General features: G+C 40.8%; 1 protein-coding gene across 1 annotated transcript in view; it reads left to right on the top strand.

The window, feature by feature from the left end:
* LOC125898499 (protocadherin alpha-C2-like) overlaps window positions 1–22369 on the top strand; it is a 31548-nt gene extending 9179 nt beyond the window's left edge. Inside the window, exons 3-4 of the mRNA XM_049592309.1 lie at window positions 7057–7142; window positions 17510–22369. Of these exons, the coding sequence (XP_049448266.1) occupies window positions 7057–7142; window positions 17510–17820 (397 nt within the window). The 3' untranslated portion in view covers window positions 17821–22369. The remainder of the gene's footprint in view (window positions 1–7056; window positions 7143–17509) is intronic.
* Window positions 22370–23432: the final 1063 nt, after the last annotated feature.

The raw sequence follows: 23432 nt of genomic DNA, 5'->3' as shown, positions 1-23432 counted from the left end.
ATTAAATCAGCACCTTCGCTTGTGGAAAAAGCTTGAAACCTGCACTGCTCAGAATGTACATGGCCATTTTATATTCATGACAAATCCCTATTCAATGTAACACATAAGCGTGTTGCAGTTTGAGATAGATGCTGAAGGTGCTGCATTGCAGAGGCCCCAGTCAGGGTTGGTCCTCCTATACAGTGAGCTCTATAGTCATTATGAATGTATGGGGGGGAATATCTCAAGCCTATGCTGGATGCTGCATGCATGCACTTGGCTTTGCATGTTTATTGCAGCATCACAAGAGTTTCTACATTTTAAGATACATGTTTGTGACTCTGTGTAGGGATTCTGTGTGGTCATACTTCCCCAGTATTATGTTACTTAGGGAAAGATTGAGTTAAAGTTTGTCTTCAGCCCCGCAGGCCTTTTTCAGGGCAGACATTTTGACTTGTCACAGTTTGAAAAGTACAAGTTTAAATAATAAAACGAATGATAGCTGAACTCCATTTAGCTGCTTTGATTTCAGGCTCCTGGTACTGTGCGTGTCGGCTCTCTGTCACTCTCAATGGAACGCTTGAATAGAACAGAGCCATCATTGGTGTTATTATGTAGCACCTGTGCTTTTCCTGCCATGACAAGTCAAAATATCTGCTGTGAAAAAGGCAAATTGCTATTTACTAAGAGCCTGTTTACTCCTGGTATTAATGTGTTTCGGAGATTTGAGCACAAGTGGACAACCGAGGCACATCGGCAGTCACACGTGTCCATCGTGCATCTCCAGCTGACCACCTCTATTCAGATTTCGTTATTACTGCGTCACCTACGCTATGATGCCAACAGTTATTACACCAACACGTTCGGTAGCTGCTCACAAGCATGCTTGCCAGTCACATTAGCAGTTGTGTTGATATAGCTGAGATATCACTATCAGCAGAATTTACCACTTCTCCTTTCATAGGGCAAAACAATGAACAATGGTAAAACTTCATCAAGCTGGTCATAAAATGGGCAATTTATAGAGCGCAGGCAACCACTGTGTCCTGCATCGATGACGTAGTCCTTGTTGAGGAAGCATCAGGACGCATTAGCATTTACACTATAAAAAATATGTGGTTAAATACATTCCAAACAGCTTTGGTAAGTGGTTTGATCGATCACAATGCGCTTGGTGGTTGTTTACACTTGTATTTAGCGAAGCCATAGCCACCAGCCAGTTATCTTAACTTTGCCTAAAAACTTGCATCAGGAGATCCAGATAGACAGCTGATATTTGGGCCAAGATGTCCTCTTCTGTTTGCTGGCTAATCTCTGTAAACACTTTTCTGCATCTTCATATAAATAAAATAAAAAGACTAACATACAGCTAAATCGTCATCAGACGATAGCCAATGTGCCTAGCCTTTCTTCACAGACTGTTTACCTGTTGCTCGAACATGATTGGTTAATACTACTTGTAATGCAAACGGAAACCAGAGTGCTCCCACTAACGAAATCTTGTCCCATTGCCTACAGATTCTGCATACATATGAAGATATATGTTATGGTAACAAAATACACCTTCCAGCACCTATAAGGGTCACTAAAACAGGGTCCCCACATTTCCATAGACAAAATTTCTAAACTTTTCCATGACTTTTCAAGGAGCCATAATAAAGTTTTTTTTATTGTAACAATTTTATTACACACAAAATTCCATGACATTTCCAAAACTTTGAATAATTTCAACCAGTCCCATGTCTTTTCCAGGCCTGGAAAATATGACTGTGAAATTCCATGACTTTTCCAGGTTTTCCATGATCATGTGAATCCTTACTAAAAACACATTGTATCTCTTTTTATTTAATCCATACAATCCATACGTTAAAAACAAGAATATTTCCTTGCCAGGCCGAGTCGCAGCTGGTTGGTTCACTCGAACATCAAGACTCAAGGAAATCACATATTTTGTAAGCTTTGGACAGGTAGTATAAATAAGTATATATGAAATAAATTTTTCAATTTTCCCAGCAAATTGTTTTGTAATTGTCCGTTGTCCAGTGAAAGTCAAAAAGTGATAGTAAACTGTAACAGTGAAAGAAGAAGGAATTGTGTGTGCTGCATGCCCACCTGCTGAGTCGAATGAAACATAGAGCTGAGAAAATTACACCCTCTAGGTTTTTTACATCTGGTGAAAAAAACTTCTGAAAAACATCTGAAACTTCAAGAATTCCACTTTGGGGCCATCCTGAGAGTTTATCTTGTGCTTGTAGTGTGAATTTTTTATACTTTTCATTTGGGTGTAGGAGTGTCCTAGTTTTATTTCACATAATTAATAAAATATAAATATGTAACCAGATAAGCTGGAAATACTTAAATACATTAAAGATGTTATGTATCCTAATTGAATATGTAAATAAATGTCATCTAAAGTATGTTAACAGATCCAAAAAAAAAAAAAAACAGCAGTAGAAAGTGCTACTGTGAGGTATGAAATAGCTGATTTAAACTCCATTATCCTTGATTTAAAAAAAAAAAGTAGGGGTGGGCGGATCGATTCTAAAATATCGATACTCTTAAAACTTGCATTTTGAAGATCAATCCGAGAGTCAATAGGACTGATACCAAAAAAGGGATCAGTTTCCCTCTTCTATGTCGTACCTATTTGTATTTGTAAATAAACACATCTAATGCATGTACTTAATCCAGACCCAGCATCATCTTCTTAGTTTCACTTTCATCCGATTTCAGCAGTAGGACAGTAGGGCCACCTCCCAGCCATACCATTTACTGCTGGGCGCTGACACGGACCCTCAGTGGTACTATGAATAGAACCATTAAGCATCTGCGTGACTGTAGCTATCCATGGACGTTCAATGTGGAAATTATATCTGAGCCTCACTAGTTCAATCAGAAACATAGTAGCAGTGATGGAGTAATGAAAAAGGAAAAACACGAGAACGAGAACTCGGAGCTGGAATCGAAAGGGTGGGAGGATGAAGGACCTCTAACAGAAGTCGCAGTCATCACTGTTTTTTTTTTTTTCTTTTTTCTCCCTGATAATCTACTGTTCCACGTCCAGTCCGCTAGGTGCCAGCCTTTAAACTGGATGCCAGCCGGCCCATAGATATCTATGAGCCAGCCGGCCGCCAATCAAATTGAAGAAGAAGGAAGCGCATACCATATGCGCACCGGTTGTTGTGGGCTGGGCCGAGTCAAAGTCCAGGGCTGTTTTTTAGTCCCAGTCCGCCCCTGGTTAGACTCTAATTGGTCATCATTAGCTATTATTAAAAGAGGCAACGGATAGGATTCCTTTTTTTTTTTTAGCTTGGCGCCACCTAGCATCAGCAGTGTTGCTCGCATTGTTGCAAAGACCAAATTGACTGTGGGGATCAGAGATAATCAATAAAATGTAGGCTGTAAAGCCACCAGTATACCCCTACAGTATGTATATGTAGAATGAGAAGGTGTGTGGACACTACTAAATAAATGAGTAAAGAGACCGAGCAACAATTATCAGATTTATCTGAAGAAAAAACAAATAGTAATGCAAATAATTATACCAGAATGCACAGTACCAGTACAAACATCTCACAGTAAATGATACCAATATGTACAGTATCATTACAAACAACAGTGGACACGTAAGGGATAATGTATAGTGAGCCGGTGACTGTTGAAAAATAACTCCCGACAGGGGAATGGAACCCCGACACGCAACAGAGTTTTTTTTCAACAGTCACCGGCTCACTATACATTATCCCGCTTAGAACATAACTTACTACTAAAACATTCAAATGTTACAACTGGCATCAGTATTATTAAATTGCTGGCAGAGTGTATTGACAGAGGAGAGGCGTTCACCAGACAAATGGGAGCGGAGGAGTTATCACTGTCCGGGGGCTGTCGTAGAATGGCAACGAGGATGTCAGCCGACCAACGCTCGCTACCTGGTCCCTGGTTGCGGTGATTTGTGATGCTGGTCAGCTAGGAATTAACTAGCAGCCAGTACAGTAACTTTTTACAGTCCTCTCTCGTCTAGCTAACATTTAGCCGTGTTACTTACTGATCCATTAGAAAGAAAGCTAACTGGACATCGGTTTTGAAGCCTCTTTGGTCACGGAGCTCCCTCCATCTCTTGAACGCCTGACTGAGGTTTACTCTTGTTTTTCCTCGTCTTTTATCACTCTCTTTTTGCCCTTCTTTGCCTCCTCACACAGAGGAGCTCATTTTCTTTCGCTAGACTGTTTTTCACTTGTTTCCAAACTTTGTCTGTCTGCCACTCATAAGGACCAGCTCCAGTCCCTGATTGGCTGACCGACCAGTTTCGCAATACATGACGCATTTCCTGCCGTAAAGCAGATTTTTTCTGCGAAATTTCGCCCCCAGTGGCAGAAGCTTATTGCAAAGCCACTAAGTAACCTATGTAAATGCTGATAGTCTGATTTTAGTGTGGCCACTACCCTGTGCAACCCACATTATTTTCATAATGATATATTTAGGAAAAAATGCTATCTGTTGCCTCTTTAAGTAGATTGATTAGTTACCTTATAAATCATGGAGTACTGCTTTATCCTTCATAAAAAAGTCACTTTTGATAATAAAAAGTATCATATTAGTATCAATATCGGAGATTCTGGCCTTGTATCGCTTCGGATTGGATGGAAATCAATGGGTATTGCCCACCCCTAAAAAAAGTGACACAAAACTCTCAACAACAGCAAGGTCTATGTAACTTGGAAGCTACAAAATAACTGAAACAGATGGGATCAGTCCCCTCAGTACAAGTATTCACCACTGCCAACAGTTATATGATGAAAAGATGAAAGGATAAACTAACTTGACAAGGATGCTTACGATATTAGCACTTATGATTACCATAAACTGTACGACTGAGAATCTTCACTGGCTAGCGATGGTGGTGTAGTGGTTAGTACTGTCACCTCACAGCAAGAGGGTTCCTGGTTCAATCCCAGGAGGGAGCCTTTCTGTACGGAGTTTGCATGCTCTCCCTGTGTCTGCGTGGGTTTCATCCGGGTACTCCAGCTTCCTCCCACAGTCCAAAGACATGCAGATTAATTGGTGACTCTAAAATTGGCTGTAGGTGTGAACCTGAGTGTGAATGGTTGTTTGTCTCTATGTGTCAGCCCTGTGATAAGCCCCTTTAACACTGACAGGTTTTCCGCGAATGTTGGGCCTTTTTGCCAGCAAGCTGCGAGCGTTTAGACACACAGAGCCAGACTGGCGAGTTGATCCGAGGTGCCCAATTTTCCGCCTCGTAGGGTGGTCATATTGGCGGAACCCTTTTAGTTTAAACAGACCGAGACGGCCTTCTGCAATGGGAGGGGCTTTTGATGACTTGTGGGTGGAGCTGTTGATGATGCTGCACCTGCGACCCACTGGCGGTGGATAAACAGGAAACAGCTGATAGCAGGAATGAGCGAGCAGCTAGTAGCAAGAGGGAAACGCAAACCTGAAAGACACTGTAAAGATGAGCAACTGGGGAGACAAGGAATTGCGTGCCCTCCTTGCCCTCGTAAATGAAGAGGGCATTAACCTTCAGACAGCGGGGATGGTGAAGAACGGGCCAACTTACAAAGGACTGACCAGCTGCTGCTTACCTCCCATGTCCGGCTTGAAGGAGACATTTTTGGGGCGGCAGTAGCTCAGTCCATAGGGACTTGGGTTGGGAACCGGAGGGTCGCCTATTCGAGTCCCCGTCAAAAAATATGGAGCGTGGACTGGTGGCTGGAGAGGTGCCAGTTCACCTCCTGGGCACTGCCGAAGTGCCCTTGAGCAAGGCACCGAACCTCCCAACCACTCGGGGGACCCCACCAAGGGCAGCCCCCTCACTCTGACATCTCTCCACTTTGTGCATGTATAGGTCCTGTTTGTGCATGTGTGTGTCTTTCGGACCTGTGTGTAATTGACAAGCAAGAGTGAAAACATTGAATTTCCCCTCAGGGGGATTAATAAAGTAAATAAACTTAAACGTCACTGTTTACGCCGCATGCTGAGCCACACATTTTGTTACTTGCTCACGCCCCCCATTGCCCCGAAAAAGGCACATTCTCTATAAACAAAAGTAGGCAAGGAGCATTTTGCCGCACTCCCTGATTTTGCTTGCTTACTGCCAATGCTGAAAAAAGACTGATTGGGCTTTCCTGCAAATTTGCACAATTCTAAAAAGGGTTATAGTCTGGTGACCTGTCCAGGATGTACCCTGCCTCTCGCCTATTGTCAACCTGGCTGACCGTGAAAATGACAGCTGCATCAGTCCGAATCTAGTAGTTGCACTGGGCTGTGCGCCATTTTGTGTCTGGTGTAAGATGGGGCCCAATGTTACTGCCATTATTATATGTTGGATTACTTAACACTGGTCTTAATTTGGTCCACAGCAACCAGAAAACCATTTTCGTTTTCAAAAGGCATATTTCTGTTTTAGCGGTTCTCTTATTTTAGCCACATTCTCTCATCTTTATTTGATGTTCTTTCAAATACAAGGCTTGACAGGAAGGTATTACAACTGGTTGCCAGGCAACTAGTAATTAACTTTGATTGCCAGAGTTAACAAAATACTTGTCGTTTTTGTCTTTTGTAGTTAACAGTGTAGAAATGATTTGCAGATTTCATGCATTTTTATTCTAAAGTTTGACATCAGCCTTTCCGTGTGATATTTTGACATTTCTCAGGTGTAAATAACAAATTCAATGAGGACTCTATACAACTGCTTCATTGTAGGGTAAAAGGTCTTGTGTCACATTGTTTTAAGGTGGAGGATTCTACATGAAGGGTTTGACGTTTAAAAAAAAAAAGAAAAAAAGAAACAAGACCACAAGAAATGGTAGCCCAAAACGGATTGCCCCAGGCAACAAACCCTGAACAAACAAACAAACCTTTAAAACTGTAAGCATTTAACGTGTCGATTATAATTTCAGTTGAGGTTTTGAAAATATCTACACAAAAAAAGCAGCTTCTTTAAGGAAGGGATGATTAACAGCTAGATGTCTAATCAGCCCATATTTTATTTAATGCTTTAATAATTTTTGATTTGACATGTCTTACTGAGTTTGCTGAATGTGTTGTGCCTTTCAGTTCGGTCCACATGGAGGAGTCCTCTGTGATGCAGGGAGCCCAGGGGATGCTGGTCCAGAACTGGCCAACTGTGTCCAGCGCTGCAGGTCAGTAGATCTCTAACAGTCAGGATAAAGTGAGAAAAGTAGATAATGACAACTTTTTAGGGGCAATGGTGACAGAGAACTGATAGAAGAAAAGGATTTGCCCTTTTACATCTACATTTGAATGGAAGAAAACCTAGCAAGATTTTATTTATCTTGCTTTAAAATGTATAAAAAGTGGAGAAAGTGGTATACTGAAATGTCTATGAGTAATGTGTGAAACTCCAAGCTATTTGTTAAAAGGCTTGTTAAAGCAGGCACCTGGGATTTGAACCTCTGGTAACCTTGGTTTGCCTGCCAAAAACATAACGGTTGGGAAGCCAGCAAGTGTTCTTGTCCTTGTCACTGTACTCCCTCTTGATAAAGCTAACTGCCAGCAGGTGAAGAGGCTCAGCACTGGGGTTCATAAATACAGTAGGCTTGGAAACTTTTTTGGCACACTTAAATCACTTTCACAAAGTGAAACACTGCATAGATGTAAGTGTGCGGAAGTCTTTTCTACCAGTATCTAGGAACCTAAAAGCATCATTTCATGAATCAGTTTGCAAGTAGCACCTTCTCATCATTAGTGCCGGTGATGGCCGCAGTGGTTTTGCAGATGCTAACATTCCATCAGCAGGCTCTTTGCTGCTTGGAGTGGCACTAACGTTACCTTGCAGCTTCTTGCCTGCATTTAGAAACATGGGATTTGACTTTCAAGGCTCTGTTGTGTCATTTTCTGACTCTGTTCTTATTCTCTTTGTAATGCCCCTTTGGAGTCAGGACAAAGTTATTGTAATGTAATATTACTTAGACTAACCGTTGATAGAGTAAAGCAGGCTGGCGAGAGGGGGAACAGGTAGGCATCACATAGTGCCCTCTGGGTGACCTATGTAGTGCCCTCAGGGCCCCCTGGGAAATGCAGTTTATCGCCTAGAGAATGTGATATGAAGTGGGCAGAAAAGAGTAGTGGCAGCTTATGAGAAGTGCCAGTGTGCAAGAAAAAGTCAGAGTACGGCAAAGAGTAAAATGTGCTCTTTGGAGTACCCTGTCCCCCCGAGTTTAGCTGACCCTGACCCTTGCACTTTGACCTGACGTGATGACGTCAGATGTTTAGATAGTCCATCAGTTAAGGCAAAATAGCCAAAAATTTACAGACTATGTTATTCCACCCCTTGTCAATAGGGGGTGCTGCAGCATCCACCTTCCCACGCCCATGTATCTGTTTGAGGTTACAGTTAGTTGTGAGATCTCCAGTAGGTTTATTTTTGGGGTTAAAGCAAAGATTAGGTCAATAAACAACTTTTTAGGTTATGGTTTTGCTAGCCTTTCCAAACAGTAATCAGACAATCCAAAGCGAGCCAGGCACACAACACTGAAATAAGATTTTAGGGAGTCCCAGGTCACCACACATAAATGCCTGTTACAGTTACACATTAACTGTCCATTAGATTACATTGTATCAAATATGTTGAATTCATAAAGTTGGATTCATCTTTGTCCTTACTTGGGTTCAGATAATATGGTGAAACTGGGGATTTGACAAAATTGTGCTTTGAATATCTGCATGATCTTGAATTCCAGTGTGATGTTCATGCAGAGCTTAAGTGAGGTGCCAAAAGCCTGGGGACCTTATGCAGAGCCACAGATAAACAAGTGTATCCTCCCATAAAAGCAGCTGCCAGCATGGAGAGCTACAGCTTGAAAAAGGCAACAGTGTTTTAATAAGAAATGAGTTGTCCTGAGTGGGCGGCAACATTGACAACATGTAGCAACACAACATAAGTGTAAATAGAACTGGTCTCGGAAATGACCTGTCTTTCCTAGGCACACTGTCTCAGAGCTAATGACTAACAGCTTTTGTTGGCAGCCTGGAAAACTTTTGAAACTTAGATTTCAAAACAGTGTTTGGAACATTGTGATCTGTTCCCTCCTTCCCTCTGCCAAGCTTTCATTTACTGATTTTCTGTCTAGCTGAAGGAATTAGAACATAGGTACAGACTTGAGGTCGAAGTGTAGCATCACAGTCAATCACTCGGCGAGTGACAGAATATGTCTTACCGTCTGTCAGCTTTCTAAGAGAGCTGGGGAATTGTTCGAGATGCAAGCTGTACCACTTCTCAGCATCTTTGAGCCAGTTTGTTGCAGAGGAATGTGTCTTTCTGTAAAGCAGATTGAAAGCTGCCTATCTGGTCACGTAAAGACTCAAATATTGTCTTTAAGCAGAGTGCACAGCATACTGCAGACCTATCAGGGGTGCATTGGAAATAATTTGTTAGGAGTGGCTCAGTGCTAAGGCATAAGCATGTGCTGGATTGCAGGTTGATCCTCTTTACTGTGCATTAAGAGTTGTGACATATTTCCATATCTACACTGAATTGTTATCATGATGAAGTTGTCTGGGTGACCTATGTAGTGCCCTCAGGGCCCCCTGGGAAATGCAGTTTATCGCCTAGAGAATGTGATATGAAGTGGGCAGAAAAGAGTAGTGGCAGCTTATGAGAAGTGCCAGTGTGCAAGAAAAGAGCAGAGAGTGCAGGATGGAGTAAAATGTGCTCTTTGGAGAAAGAGAGTTTAGCTGACCCTGACCCTTGCACTTTGACCTGGCGTGATAGCGTCAGATGTTTAGATAGTCCATCAGTGGCAACACTGCCAAAAACTGTACAGATTGCTGCAGCAGCCACCTCCATCAGTAGGGAGTGCTGCAGCATCCAGTTTCCCAGTCATATCTCTGAATGGAAGATTTAGAGACAGAAAAAAAGGAAGGAGTAGGGAATGGGAAAGGGAAGGGGACTCTGCAAGGGCAGGTATTAAGACAAAAAAGAGGGCATGCAGTTATTTAGAAGAAATAATGCAGGAAAGAATGGTTTAGGCAGATGCGTCTCATGCAGAATATATGCAGTGTGCCACATATATTTACACAAGCACTGCATGACTGTCAGATTTGTGCATGTGCTGCAAACCACCATAGAGATTCATTTTAGATGGAACAGTATTGTGGACTAGACAGGAAATAACATATCCTATTTTAAATGTAGGACATCAGGTTACATGAAATGAGGCTTCAGACACCCACATATCTACATCAGGTGTCATGGCAACCTCCTTACAAGGAGCTGTGCTGACCTGCTTACCAGCAGTTACACCATAATCCGTTTCAGATGAGCGTTTGCTGTGAAATATAGGCTAATATGAAGCAATGGCAGAGATACAAGTAATCCTCCATGTTAGAGAAACAGTGGCACAGGGGAAGCAAAGCTAGAAAAAGGCAACAGTGTTTTAATGCAGTGACTTGACCTGCTTGTTCTGAATTGAATATGTAGGGAACACAAATTAATACCTGGGCCAGGAAATGACCTGTCTTTCCTAGGCACACTGTCTCAGAGCTAATGACTAACAGCCAGTGCAGAGCCTGGGATGAAACTTAGATTTCAGAGACAATATTCACTTGATTGTTCGCTCCTTCCCACTTGACATTTTAGCTCAGTTGGTCATGTGTAGGGACATGAACTGCTCGAGCACCATCAAGTGTACATAGGCCAGACGCTGTGCTGATGTGTGGTAGTGTACAATTTTCTTCACTGCAGGAAGAGAGTCATTATAGCACAGTTTGTAGCTTTTATACCAGTCTAGTAATCTTGCACAGGTTTAATTATAACTTTTTTATTATATTACTGTGATAAATTGTCTGATACAATTAAGTACAGTACAGGCCAAAAGTTTGGACACACCTTCTCATTCAATGCGTTTTCTTTATTTTCATGACTATTTACATTGTAGATTCTCACTGAAGGCATCAAAACTATGAATGAACACATGTGGAGTTATGTACTTAACGAAAAAAGGTCAAATAACTGAAAACATGTTTTATATTCTAGTTTCTTCAAAATAGCCACCCTTTGCTCTGATTACTGCTTTGCACACTCTTGGCATTCTCTCCATGAGCTTCAAGAGGTAGTCACCTGAAATGGTTTTCCAACAGTCTTGAAGGAGTTCCCAGAGGTGTTTAGCACTTGTTGGCCCCTTTGCCTTCACTCTGCGGTCCAGCTCACCCCAAATCTCGATTGGGTTCAGGTCAGAGTGACTGTGGAGGCCAGGTCATCTGCCGCAGCACTCCATCACTCTCCTTCTTGGTCAAATAGCCAGACAGATACAGGGGATGGAGGGCGAGGTGTGGGGATGGAGAAAGAGAAAGGTTAAGATGGCAGGTTCGCAGTAGGATGGGATGGCATGTCGCTGCAGGATGCTGTGGTAGCACTGTCTGGTTCAGTTGCTTCAATTTTGAATAAATCCCCAACAGTGTCACCAGCAAAACACCCCCACACCATCACACCTCCTCCTCCATGCTTAGAGACAGACCAGGAAGGAGTAGGAATCCATCCGTTCACCTTTCTGTGTCTCACAAAGACAGGGTTGGAACCAAAGATCTCAAATTTGGACTCATCAGACCAAAGCACAGATTTCCACTGGTCTAATGTCCATTCCTTGTGTTTCTTGGCCCAAACAAATCTCTTCTGCTTGTTGCCTCCTTAGCAGTGGTTTCCTAGCAGCTATTTGACCATGAAGGCCTGATTCGCGCAGTCTCCTCTTAACAGTTGTTCTAGAGACTAGGGTCTGCTGCTAGAACTCTGTGTGGCATTCATCTGGTCTCTGATCTGAGCTGCTGTTAACTTGCGATATCTACATCAGGTGACTGGATGAACTTATCCTCAGAAGCAGAGGTGACTCTGGTCTTCCTTACACCATAATCGGTCCTCAGATGTGCCAGTTTCTGTGTATAGGCTTATGAAGCAATGGCAGAGATACAAGTAATCCTCCATTTAAAGTTTTGCACAGGGAAGCAAAGCTGACTGACCGACTTTCCTTAAACTAATGAGACTTGACTGCTTTTTCTTTAGTTAGCTGATTGGTTCTTGCCATTATATTAATTTTAACAGTTGTCCAATAGGGCTGTCGGCTGTGTATTAACCTGACTTCTGCACAACACAACTGATGGTCCCAACCCCGTTGATAAAACAAGAAATTCCACTAATTAACCATGATAAGGCACGCCTGTGAAGTGGAAACCATTTCAGGTGACTACCTCTTGAAGCTCATGGAGAGAATGCCAAGAGTGTGCAAAGCAGTAATCAGAGCAAAGGGTGGCTATTTTGAAGAAACTAGAATATAAAACATGTTTTCAGTTATTTCACCTTTTTTTGTTAAGTACATAACTCCACGTGTTCATTCATAGTTTTGATGCCTTCAGTGAGAATCTACAATGTAAATAGTCATGAAAATAAAGAAAACGCATTGAATGAGAAGGTGTGTCCAAACTTTTGGCCTGTACTGTATGCCAAAACCATTAGATGGCCAAATAACCAGTATAGTTAAAGATATTGTGTCCACATACTTTTATCAAATCAATATATCTTAAAAAATTACAGGCTAAATTGCCATAAAATTTCACATTAATACTAATTTGCCACAGAGAATGGATCCTAATGCTTCAGTGAACTCTTCACCTCTCCTCTGGCACCTTCATTAGAGTTTATCAATTTACTCAGCACATTCATAGTTTGCAGAGGATGAATTCTTTCAATTTTGTGCACCCATTGACCATCCTTCTGTAAACATAAACTGGGTACATTCATGCTCCCAGAGGCAAAACCCCGTTTTTAATTTCAAAGAAAAAATCCACTGTATTTCAGTTTGTTTATACCTGGTATTAATATGTGTCAGAGGTGACACAAGTTTCCAAGAATAGCAAAGACATGACCCGTCTTGCTCTGATTGATCTACCCTGACATTCTTACTCCAACCCTAACTAATCCCACTCCTCTCGCCCAAACTGAACCAACCCAACCAACGAAGGCAATAAGAACTAGCCAATCAGGGGGAGAGTAGAATGGGTCATACCTTTGTCGTCCTAGGAAATGTGAATTTGCATGTAGGACGTGATGGTTGTTTTGGTGACAGTGTGCTCTATAACTAGTTGGATGAAGTGTTGGGTGACTGTCCGTTGTTTTGCCCTATGGAAGGAGACATGTTGAAGTCTGCTGACAGTGACATCTCAGCTCTACTGACACAACTGCTAACGTGACTAGCAAGCAGCAAGCAGCTAGCAAGAGTGTGGACGTAATAACTGTGTGTGAGGCTCTTTGACCCTCTCACGTAAGTGACATAGGCAGCATCAAAATCTGAGCACAAGTGGTCAGCTGGAGACACATACTAGACACAGGTGTGAACAGCGTGGATCACAAAAATGCATGCTACATCCAGGTAAACCTATAAACAAGCTAAGAGACAAATGGTTGCAAATATTAATATAAAACTCATGTTAATTTGGACAACTCTAAAGGGCTTGCACCGTCTCTTCCAATATATTTTTGTTGTCCTTGTTTCCCTGAATCTCTACAACAGAGGTGACAAGTGTGAAGCTAGCAGCATCCAAAGAGTCAAAATGGCCACATTTATGTAAAATATGCCAGGTTGATCCTACCGGAATTTTCCTTCAATGACCCTATAGCTTTCCTAAATGACGCACCAAGTTACCTGAGTTCATAGTGAAAAGTGGTCTGCCAGCTTGTTGTCATCCCCAGGTCATCAAATACAGAAGCTTTGTCAAGTCCCATGGCATGTGATATCGACGCCAAAGGCACCATGGAGCATCTGTATGAGACACATTGTGCTTTAACTGACTCTAATGTAAACCCATCTGTGGTAATACTTAACACTGAGAGCGACCAACATAGTAAAAAGAGTAAGAAAGTCCACACAGGGCGGGACGTAGAGTGGATGGTACTTATGTCACATTACCGTATTTTAGGTACTATAACAAAGATACTTATTTTAACCCAAAAAATGTTGAATAAATTACAACAGTTTCACAGCATTAACCCTGTGTTACGATGTGTTCCAGCCATGCGTCACATTGACGCTAAAGGGTGCCCTGTGCATCACTAAGTGATGCTTAGGGGCATGACAAAGCATCAGTATTTGATGACATGGGAATGAGAATAGGTAAAGTATGCAGGCATTCAATGCCTGCCATGGTAAGTTTAATGCTATGGTTTCAAATTGCAGAGTGACATACAGTCACGGGTAAAAATTAAATGCAAAATTTGCAAAGACAGAGGCTTCATAGGTCTTTAGTCATCTATCAATACGAGATCTAAATATCTAAATAAAGTATTCCCAAACTCTTATGACAGAGCATCAAATCTCCTTTCTTAGCATCAGGTAACAGGAAATGGTGTATCAGTTATATAAAATGGAGGTGCATTGTGTACAGTAATGACATGCACTGCATCACTAGCTCAATAAGCTCATCCACATTCTGTCGCACCGTATTTTGCACATCTCCTTTTCATTTTATTTTAAGCATATTTGTCCTCCTCCACATGAGAAGCCATCTTCCTTACCTAACCACTGAGAGCCATTGAATGGGACTTATTTAAAATACTTCCTGGGCTTAATACCCAGATTAAATAAAAACAGACAGACCATACCATCAGATGTCATAATCCTCAGAAACAGGCTGGCATTACAGTATTACAGCACTAACTCCACTAACGGTAAGATAAGATGATAACATCTGACACTGACTAATCATTAAACAAGCTAAATTACATAGGTCAATTAGCAGCAATTCGCTGTCTTTAGAAATTATGTAACATGAGACAAAATGTTTCCTCAGCAGTCATAGCTTGACATGGTTTATTTCTTACCCCGGTCCTTCACATGCTAATTATTTAATGTAACTTAAAAATGAATACACCTACTTTTGCAAGTAGATAACAAATTATTTATGTGTCTGTGTTCTCATGTCCCCGTCACAATGGCATGCTGCTGCTTTGTTACTAAAAGCAACAATATCTGATCTACTATATTCCAAACATCAATCCCTTACAGTGTTAATATATGATCAATTTCCAGTGAGTCATGACTCAGTAACATATAGTGGTTAAACAGGGTAGGAATGCAGAGCTAAAATATCAAGCAGCGTGATAGTGTCCATTACATCTGCTCTTATTATAGTCTGTACATATTCTCATTCTTGATGAGCTCATTTGTAGGTACTCAGTGATACACTGTGCGTATGGACAAGTATGCATTTTCAAAATAGTGTACCTCCCAATGGGACATCATTTGAAACCATTTCAGCGCTCCAGCAATGTCATAAATAGCCTACAAAGAAAAATCAAATAGAATCTTTTTGCAAGGGCCTGTGTTTGATCTAAATAAAATCCAGACTGAAAGTAGGTCAGTGCAGAGGGAACTGGTGTGGGCCTGAGAGCACCGTGTCTGCAAAACCCGCCCACCCCCATCTTTCTTGCTGCCACACTCACTCTCTCTCTCTGCCTCTCTCTCCTTATCTCATCTAACATCCTCTTTCCTTTTCACTCTGCCGTCTTTAACCTTTTGACCTTAATAGCTATGTCTTATTTTCACTTTACATAATAATTGTTCTATATATAGATTTTTTTCAGTATCTTTTTTTTTTTAAAATTTGCTCCCTGGGTTCCTTTCTCTGTCATATTCGTGCTTGAGCACTGAAGGTTGAATCCCTGTCTCTGGCCTCCTATGAGAGAAGGATTAAGCGGCTGCCATCATCCAAATACAAATCACACTGCCAAGCTAAACATCCCTGTGGTTTAAAGGTTAGCCCCCTCCAGTCTTCCCTCATGTGGTCTCGGCCGAATCGCTGTCCTGAAAATATCTGCTCCCTGTGGCTATCTCTCTGTTGTCAGGCTATTGCTCTGCATGCTTTTGCTTGATTTTAAATATTTCTTACATGTCAGATTTTATGAACATATCAAAGCCCAAATAGTGAAGTCTAAATAAGGAAAAATGCATGACAAGCAGGATAGGCTGCAAATGTGGAGGCTGCGATCATGTGTCCAATGCACTGATGGATGTAAGGAAGGAAGTAGTATACAGAGCAAAAGTCCATGTTAGCAGGAAGGGGATGGTGGATGGGTCAAACAAACACACAACTTTCCCCTAGGAGACTGATGCTCTTGATGATCCTGTATAAGACGAAGTGAACTTTGAATTATTTTATGGTGCGTTGTGCGATGTCATTTTGTCATGTTATTTATGCCGACCCCTGGCCATGATTCTTTTCCTTTCCTAACCTACGAAATCCTAATCCTAATCCTCCTAATCCTATGAAAAAAATCCTACAAAATTTAATTTTCCATTAGCCTAATGTACATAACTTTACTTTCAGTAAACCAAACCTATGTAACTTTACTCTCCTTAAACCAGACAGATGTAACTTTATTATCCTAAATCTACCCTATGTAACTTTACTTTCCTTAAAACTAACCTACCTAATTTTACTTTCCTTGAACCTAATCCTACAAAACTTCATTTTCCTGAAACCTAACCGATGTAACTTGACTTTCCTTGAACCTAACCTTTTTTTCCTTAAACTTAACCTACGTAACTTTACTACTAAATCTGACCTTTGTAACTTTACATGAAGTATGTAACGTGACATTTCCCAACCATGATTCTTTTCCTAAACCTATCCTAACCAATAGGGTGCTAATTGATGAGGCACTAATTCTTCAGCTATAAGCAGGACAGTGGGGCATTTACTTCTGTGAAGTCCAGGTCAGTGTGGACTGTCCTACCTCTGGCACTAGCCGGCGATCAAAAGATAATGTAAAGAGCTACTGTGGAATTGATATTTAAAGGAATAGTTCAAATATATTGGGAAATGTGCTTATTTGCTTTCCTGTTTGATAACAACACCACTCTCATATCTGTATGGTAAATATGTAGCTTTAGCCAGCATCCAGTCAGTTTATCTTAGCACAAAGAATAGCTAGCCTGGCTCTGTCCAATAACATAATCTGCCTACCAATACCTCTGAAGGGTAGACACCACAAGTGAAAACATTGGATTTTTTGTTAATTTTTTTCATGCACTTGTCAATTTTGAGATTTTGGGCTATTTCGCTTATATACAATGTCTTTCTTAGACTGCGGAAAGAAAACGTTAGAAAATGTCTGTTAAATTAGGACAGATTCAGATAGTGCCTCATTTGCATATTTAAAAATACAATTTTAGAAAACTTGGAATACAAAATACAATATTCTTAATGTGAATAATCAGCTGGGTAAGTTTTATGGTGATATCTGTTAGTTAAATTTTTACCCTACCCTTCCCCAAAGCTCAATAACTAACATGTTATATGTCATATGTTTAATTTGTACTAAAAACATTGATTTCCTTATCTTACTCTACAAGAAAGCTGATAAGCTTACTTCCCAAGATGTGAAACTATTCCTTTAATGATGCAGTGTGGTCACAGTGATGATTGAATAAAAATAATGAGTAGCATGATTTCTAATGAGTAACATGATCTCTCTTTTTTTCTTTTTTTCATTCTGGTATAGATGGAGATGGTGGTGAACTATCGCCTCCAGTGGGTGCTGGAGTCAACAGCAACAGCTGGCACTTCAGGTACGGTGCCGCACAGGGTTACGGCCCTCCTCAGCCCCTGAAGCCCGGCGAGATTCCTCCTGAAGCCTTCATTATCCCTGGATCCCCAGCCATCATTTCTATCCGCCATGACGCCGGCCCTGTGGATGACAAAGGTGACTTCATAAGCTTTGGCAAGAAGGATGAGGCCAAGAAGAAGAAAAAGAAGAAGAAGGACAAGAAGGACAAGAAGGATAAAGGAAAGGATGATGGGGGGGATGATTAGAGGAGAAGGGGTGACTTGAAAACAGAGCTACCAACAAATCCCAATTACAGAGCCAGAATAAAAAGCCAAATGCATATTGTAGATGCAAGGGAGCCTCCTTGCACTATATTTGCAAAGACATTGTACAGTGGCCAACCCTCATTAGACAAGTCCTGGCTCCCCACACCATGTGAACTTGCTAAACAAATGTTTCTTTTTCTTTCTTGGCTCATTGGCCCATAACTTTAGCCTGTAAAAGTCTAAGGTTTATGGTTAACAAATGTTCGTAGTCGACAGACTTCATCTAAGGTTGGACCAAATTCAAACAGAAAGGGTTTTATTGGATTAGATTAGCCTTTCTGTGATTTGCTGCCCCCACCAGTTTGTATAATGAAAACAAAAACACCTGAAAAGGTGTACTATTTGTATCTGACCATTGTCAGCTGAGGCTGCCTGTGTTGGCATCTCTGTCTTTATGCAGCCCCCTTCCTTTTTGGCTCACCTAGTTGGAGGTGAAGTGAAAGCCAAACAAAAAAAAAAAAAGAAACAGAGGCTTTTGTCTTCAGTATTATGGAGGCCTTGTAGAAATTCAGAAAATGTGGTCTTTTGTATAAAAAAAGAAAAATGAAAAAGTAACAACATACAGTATATGTACCATGAGATTAGCACCTTGAAGAGAATGAGGTGGCTGAGACAAGCAGGACCACGCTCGAGCTCTGTTTCAGTGTAACATAGCACATTGCTGAGGCTGAGGACCTGGACTGGGTTGCACCAACTATGCGCAAGTTTGTTCCCAGGTTAGGGTATAAAGTAGCGGCTTCATAACTGCTAGTTAATTTGCAAGAGCAAGTTACTAAATTCGATTGTACCATGGGTAGTAAGGGGGGAATACTACGGCTCTAACTAGTTATAACATAAGACTTTACATGAGTAGCCAATCAGTAATAGCATTACCTCGCTGCCACACGGATTTGCAGTTGACAAGATTGGCATAAAAATTACGATTGGTATAAAGAATCCATATTTGACTCTTTAAGGGCAATACTAACATGGTTTAGTCTCTTTTCTACAAATCTTATATCCTTAACCTCACTGCTGATATTTTGCGTTTTCAGCATTTTAAAAGTATTTTCCTATCTTTCAGGCAGCCGTTGTTGATTTCATTTATTAGCACAAAAACATATATGTTGAGATTCCATATTTTTTCACATTAAAGCTGGGGTAGGCCTATTTTTTGGCATCGTTGTCAAAAATCCTATGATAACCTCTGAGCATATTGTAATTTAAGTGGTCTGAGAGAAAACAAGACTTCTGCACCGCCTCTTGGCTCTGTTTTCAGGCCTTAGAAATTCTAGCCCATGACAGGAGAATTGAGCGAATCACAGGTCATTTCAAAGACAGGACGTTCCTATTAGTTGTTGCTGCAAATGTGCACGTCCATGGAAATTGTGAAAGCCTGATTCAATGGTGGAAAATCCTGCAGAAAAAGTAGCTGTTCAAACACTGACAACAACTGAAAAGTTCATGTTTATGTAGCTAACGTTGAATGACAGTGTGTCATTTCAAAGGGCTTTACAGGCCCACAAGTTTGCAAAGAAAACAGGACGATATTTCTACCTCCAGTCCTACATAACGGCATTGAGATGATTGAAATCACTAGTCCTCATGCACGTTACTGTGTAAGCTTATATGCTTGTCTAAACATCTGGCTTTTTTTGCCTTCTCCAGAAAACTGCCTACCCCAGCTTTAAGAAATCCATCAAAGTGAACACAGCATCTGGTTTTATTGTGGTAATATGCAGATACATTTAAAAACTGCGTCATGTTATCACATAACATGGCAATGAAACACAGACGTGATGGATTAAAGTGCGTCTCACCATGTTGATTTTCGTGTTGTATGGAAATGAATGGGAAACAAATTCTGCTTGAAAAAAGACAGATTTAAAAAAAAAAAAAAAACGGAAAGCAATCATCAGTAACGTATAATTTGTAGAAAATGGGCTGAAACATCCAAAATCACTGTTGAAGTCCTTCAAGTTTCAAAATGACATGGAATTATTAATGAAAAAAAATACGCTGTGTGCAAAAAAAGAAAAAAAAAATCCTGCTTTACTGTTAGTGAGTACAATTGTGTGACTTCGTATCATTTGCACCTGCTTTATTGCTTGCTTAACTATTTAGTTGTTACTTAAGGTTACGTTGTAACAGATTTTTGTGGTGCTACCGCTTGTGTTTTAGCAATGCGTGAATCGGGATTAGTGGCTACTTCGGATATAACTAGGGAACCTACGTGCAGCTGTTGCAACCGGCCCCTGACCTTGCCTCTCCTCTTGGAATACGGCACAGGTCAATGGGGTCTTATTCCCACTGTGTATCGGCACACCCAGTCTGACACACATTAGTGTACACAAACACTGATTCTCTCTGCCTCCTACTCACACACAGACATACACACATGCTCTCTCTTGCTCACTTACAGATAGACACACAGTACATACAAACGACAAAGATATACTAAAAGAATACGCACCCCTTTCTGGAAACTCCAAGACTGACGGCCAGTGCCATCCTTAACATGGAAGTGTATTATATGGCTGGGACGCAGGAACGTTGCTTGTTGCTTCATTTCTGTTCAAGCCTGATCCCTCTGATTCTGTCTTTGAATGTTAAGTAGTTGTTCTTCAAGCCCTGCACCACTGCCTCGACTGCTTCAGTGCTTGTAGGATTTGCTTGCCCGCTGCCTGTTTCCTCCCTCTACTCCTGTTTCTTCAAATCAACATGGTTGGATAACACCTTTCAAGTCACTCTCCTTCAATGAACTGTGCGGCCCTAACACAGTGACATTTGTGCATTTGCATATACACACTGAAAACACACATAGACATGTGCACATAGACTCCACACACACACACACACACACACACACACACACACACACACACACACATACTTTGTTGGGTTCAGCTGAGCTTAGATTGCTTATTGTCGACAGCTCTGTCATCTCTCGCATATTGCATTGTAAGGACCTCTGACAAGTTAGCAGAATCTGAGAGTATGTTGTATTGGATATAATGAGACAAGATGGAGAGGCAAAGGAAGAGTCATTGTAGTGTGTAGCTCCATCGTAGAGGGTAAAGAAACCACAGCAGAGTTAATTGGGCAGGTCATTCTTCCTTTGCACTAGCAGAGGTACTGCAGTTATTCCTGCGTCAGCCATTAGTGACAGCTGATCAACTTGGGCCGACTAAAACCACTTACACAATAAGTGCAGGGCAGTTCAGCAGCAGCAGTGGAAAGAGGTTGACTTGTGGTTGATTTGGAAGTGGGGGAAATCCACTTAAGGATTAATGGAGGGGAAGCACACTGTTGACACTGTTTATGTTGCACCAGTGAGAGGCGATGATACCAGAGAGCAAGCAAAAATCAACACAAGTCAAACCTCACAGCTGGAAAGACCCTAAATGATATATTTTTGGCTTAATTGCTGCACAAACATCATAAACAATGCAGCTGTACAGGAGAAATGTCCAAGTTGCAGCGACCCAAGTGTGAACTGTGTGACGTGATCAGCTTTATTTGACCCCGACATTGTGAATCCCGGGTGTAGCATGGTAGAGAAAGTGCAGTAGATAGAGTGCAGAATGAGCAGTAGATATTGGAACAGCATCAACATGATGAAAAGTGTCATAAAATCTCACCTCAGTGTTCCTTTTTTTTAGAACATCGTCTTACCAGTCACAGTAGGGGTATATAGTTGCTGCTATCAGGCTCAATCCCTCCCATGCACACGTGTCTTTCCCCCCTGCTGTCCTTCAGGTGTACTTCTGTGCTGTCAGATCACCAAGTGGCTGTTTGCATGTTATAAGCAAAGGAAACAGATACTATATAGATACTATATATACATAGATATGTTTTTCCACTGGGAAATGCGTATTGGAATACATATACCTCTGATACACATTCTCAAAGACGATACACACACATTGAACGACCCATACTCATCCACACATTCATATACATACACACATATACTCTATTGCAAACAGTAATTTGTGGAAAAACCTAAAAGAATCACATTTTTTATCCTGTTGAAAATTTAATCTTCTAGATATACATAATGCTATTGTGTTATGCTATGAAATGCTTTTTTTCTGTTTTTACCCTTATGATTTTCATAGATAAGAAAACTGATCCTTAAAGTTGTGTTAAGCTTTGAAACAATGATCAAACAAACACTATTGTGAAATCGAATCATTTACTCACCCTCCATATGTATCCCTTAAAAAAAAGCAGAAAAAGAAAAAAAAAATCAAAATACATAAAATGGTATTAAAAAAATAAAGTTGATGTATTCTCTGCTTGTGTATAGTGAATGTTCCTCAGTCGCTGGGTGTGGCAGTGAGTGGCACACACCAGTCGACTGTGACAGTGCAGATCTGTTAATAACTTTTTTTTTGTACACCTGCTTATCATTGTAAAGGTGATAATAGTGATTCTTATGATTTCATCAATCTGGTAATGTGTTTTGTTAATAAGTCACAAATAAAGTTTTTCTTAAATATCTTAATATCTAAGCTGTGTTTTGACTTGATTTCAACTAAGAATGGAGTTAATACTGATGTGATAACCCAATGGCAGGATAAAATGTGTTGGCAGACCACAGATATGTTACATTTGCATGCTATCATGGAGCAGATATGTTGAAACTTTACCTTTCAGTAATGTTATGGTTAATATGTGCTTATACTTGGGCACAAGAGTTCGAAAAAGATCATGTTTTGGCTTAAGATATCCACTTTTGGTGGCAAAATCACCACAGGAAAAGCAGCGATGTCTCTGGTCACTAAAAACATGCATGTTTGGTGCCAAAAAAGCCGCTGGAAAAACAGGGATGAATTGATTTTTGTGCATCATCCTGTCCAGGGGTCTCATTTATACCAAAAGATATTCAACAGTTCCTGCAATCAGGTTTCCACCTTACTATCTTTGTTGCCAATTCCCCATCTCCAAAATGTTCTTAAGCATGGGTCAAATTTCTATGATAAAGTCTGTTTTTACACATTACAACTTTGCATGGGAAATGGTTTAGGCCTCTTTCAGGCCTTGTTTTGTGCATAAGCAAAGTTTATTAATGAGACCCCAGATGACAAAGTCAGCTCATATACTCTGTCACTTTAGAACTGTTGATATGATACATGAAACGTACAAATGTGACATATTCATGGTTAGCAGAAACATACAATGCCAACATTTTCTCTTAGTGGCTGTGCTGGATGTGTGAAAATCTTAGTTTTCAGGTTTCCTGCCCACAGTTTTTCCTCTGAATCTTGTATACTACGGGGATGTTTACTCTTCATATTTTGTTGTTACAGTTAGCCATTATTTGGAACAATAAACTGCAAGTAATCAAACACAGAGTTTGGTTAATAGCCTGTCATGGCAAGAAAGAAAAGGGCCTGACTACTTCAGTCAGTGACACAAAGGCTGACGTCAAAATGTAACATTTACTATTACCACATTATCATTATAGTTTGAATCTATTACATATTTGAGAACATTGTGACAGTTTATATAAATAACCAACCTGTTCTCTTTACCAGGTTGTCAAATATTGACATTTTCTCACACCC

This window comes from Epinephelus fuscoguttatus, linkage group LG12, assembly GCF_011397635.1.
Source record: "Epinephelus fuscoguttatus linkage group LG12, E.fuscoguttatus.final_Chr_v1".
NCBI classification, from domain to species: domain Eukaryota; kingdom Metazoa; phylum Chordata; class Actinopteri; order Perciformes; family Serranidae; genus Epinephelus; species Epinephelus fuscoguttatus.
Note: the sequence above shows the minus strand (reverse complement) of the source record. Positions and strands in the feature narration are given on the sequence as shown.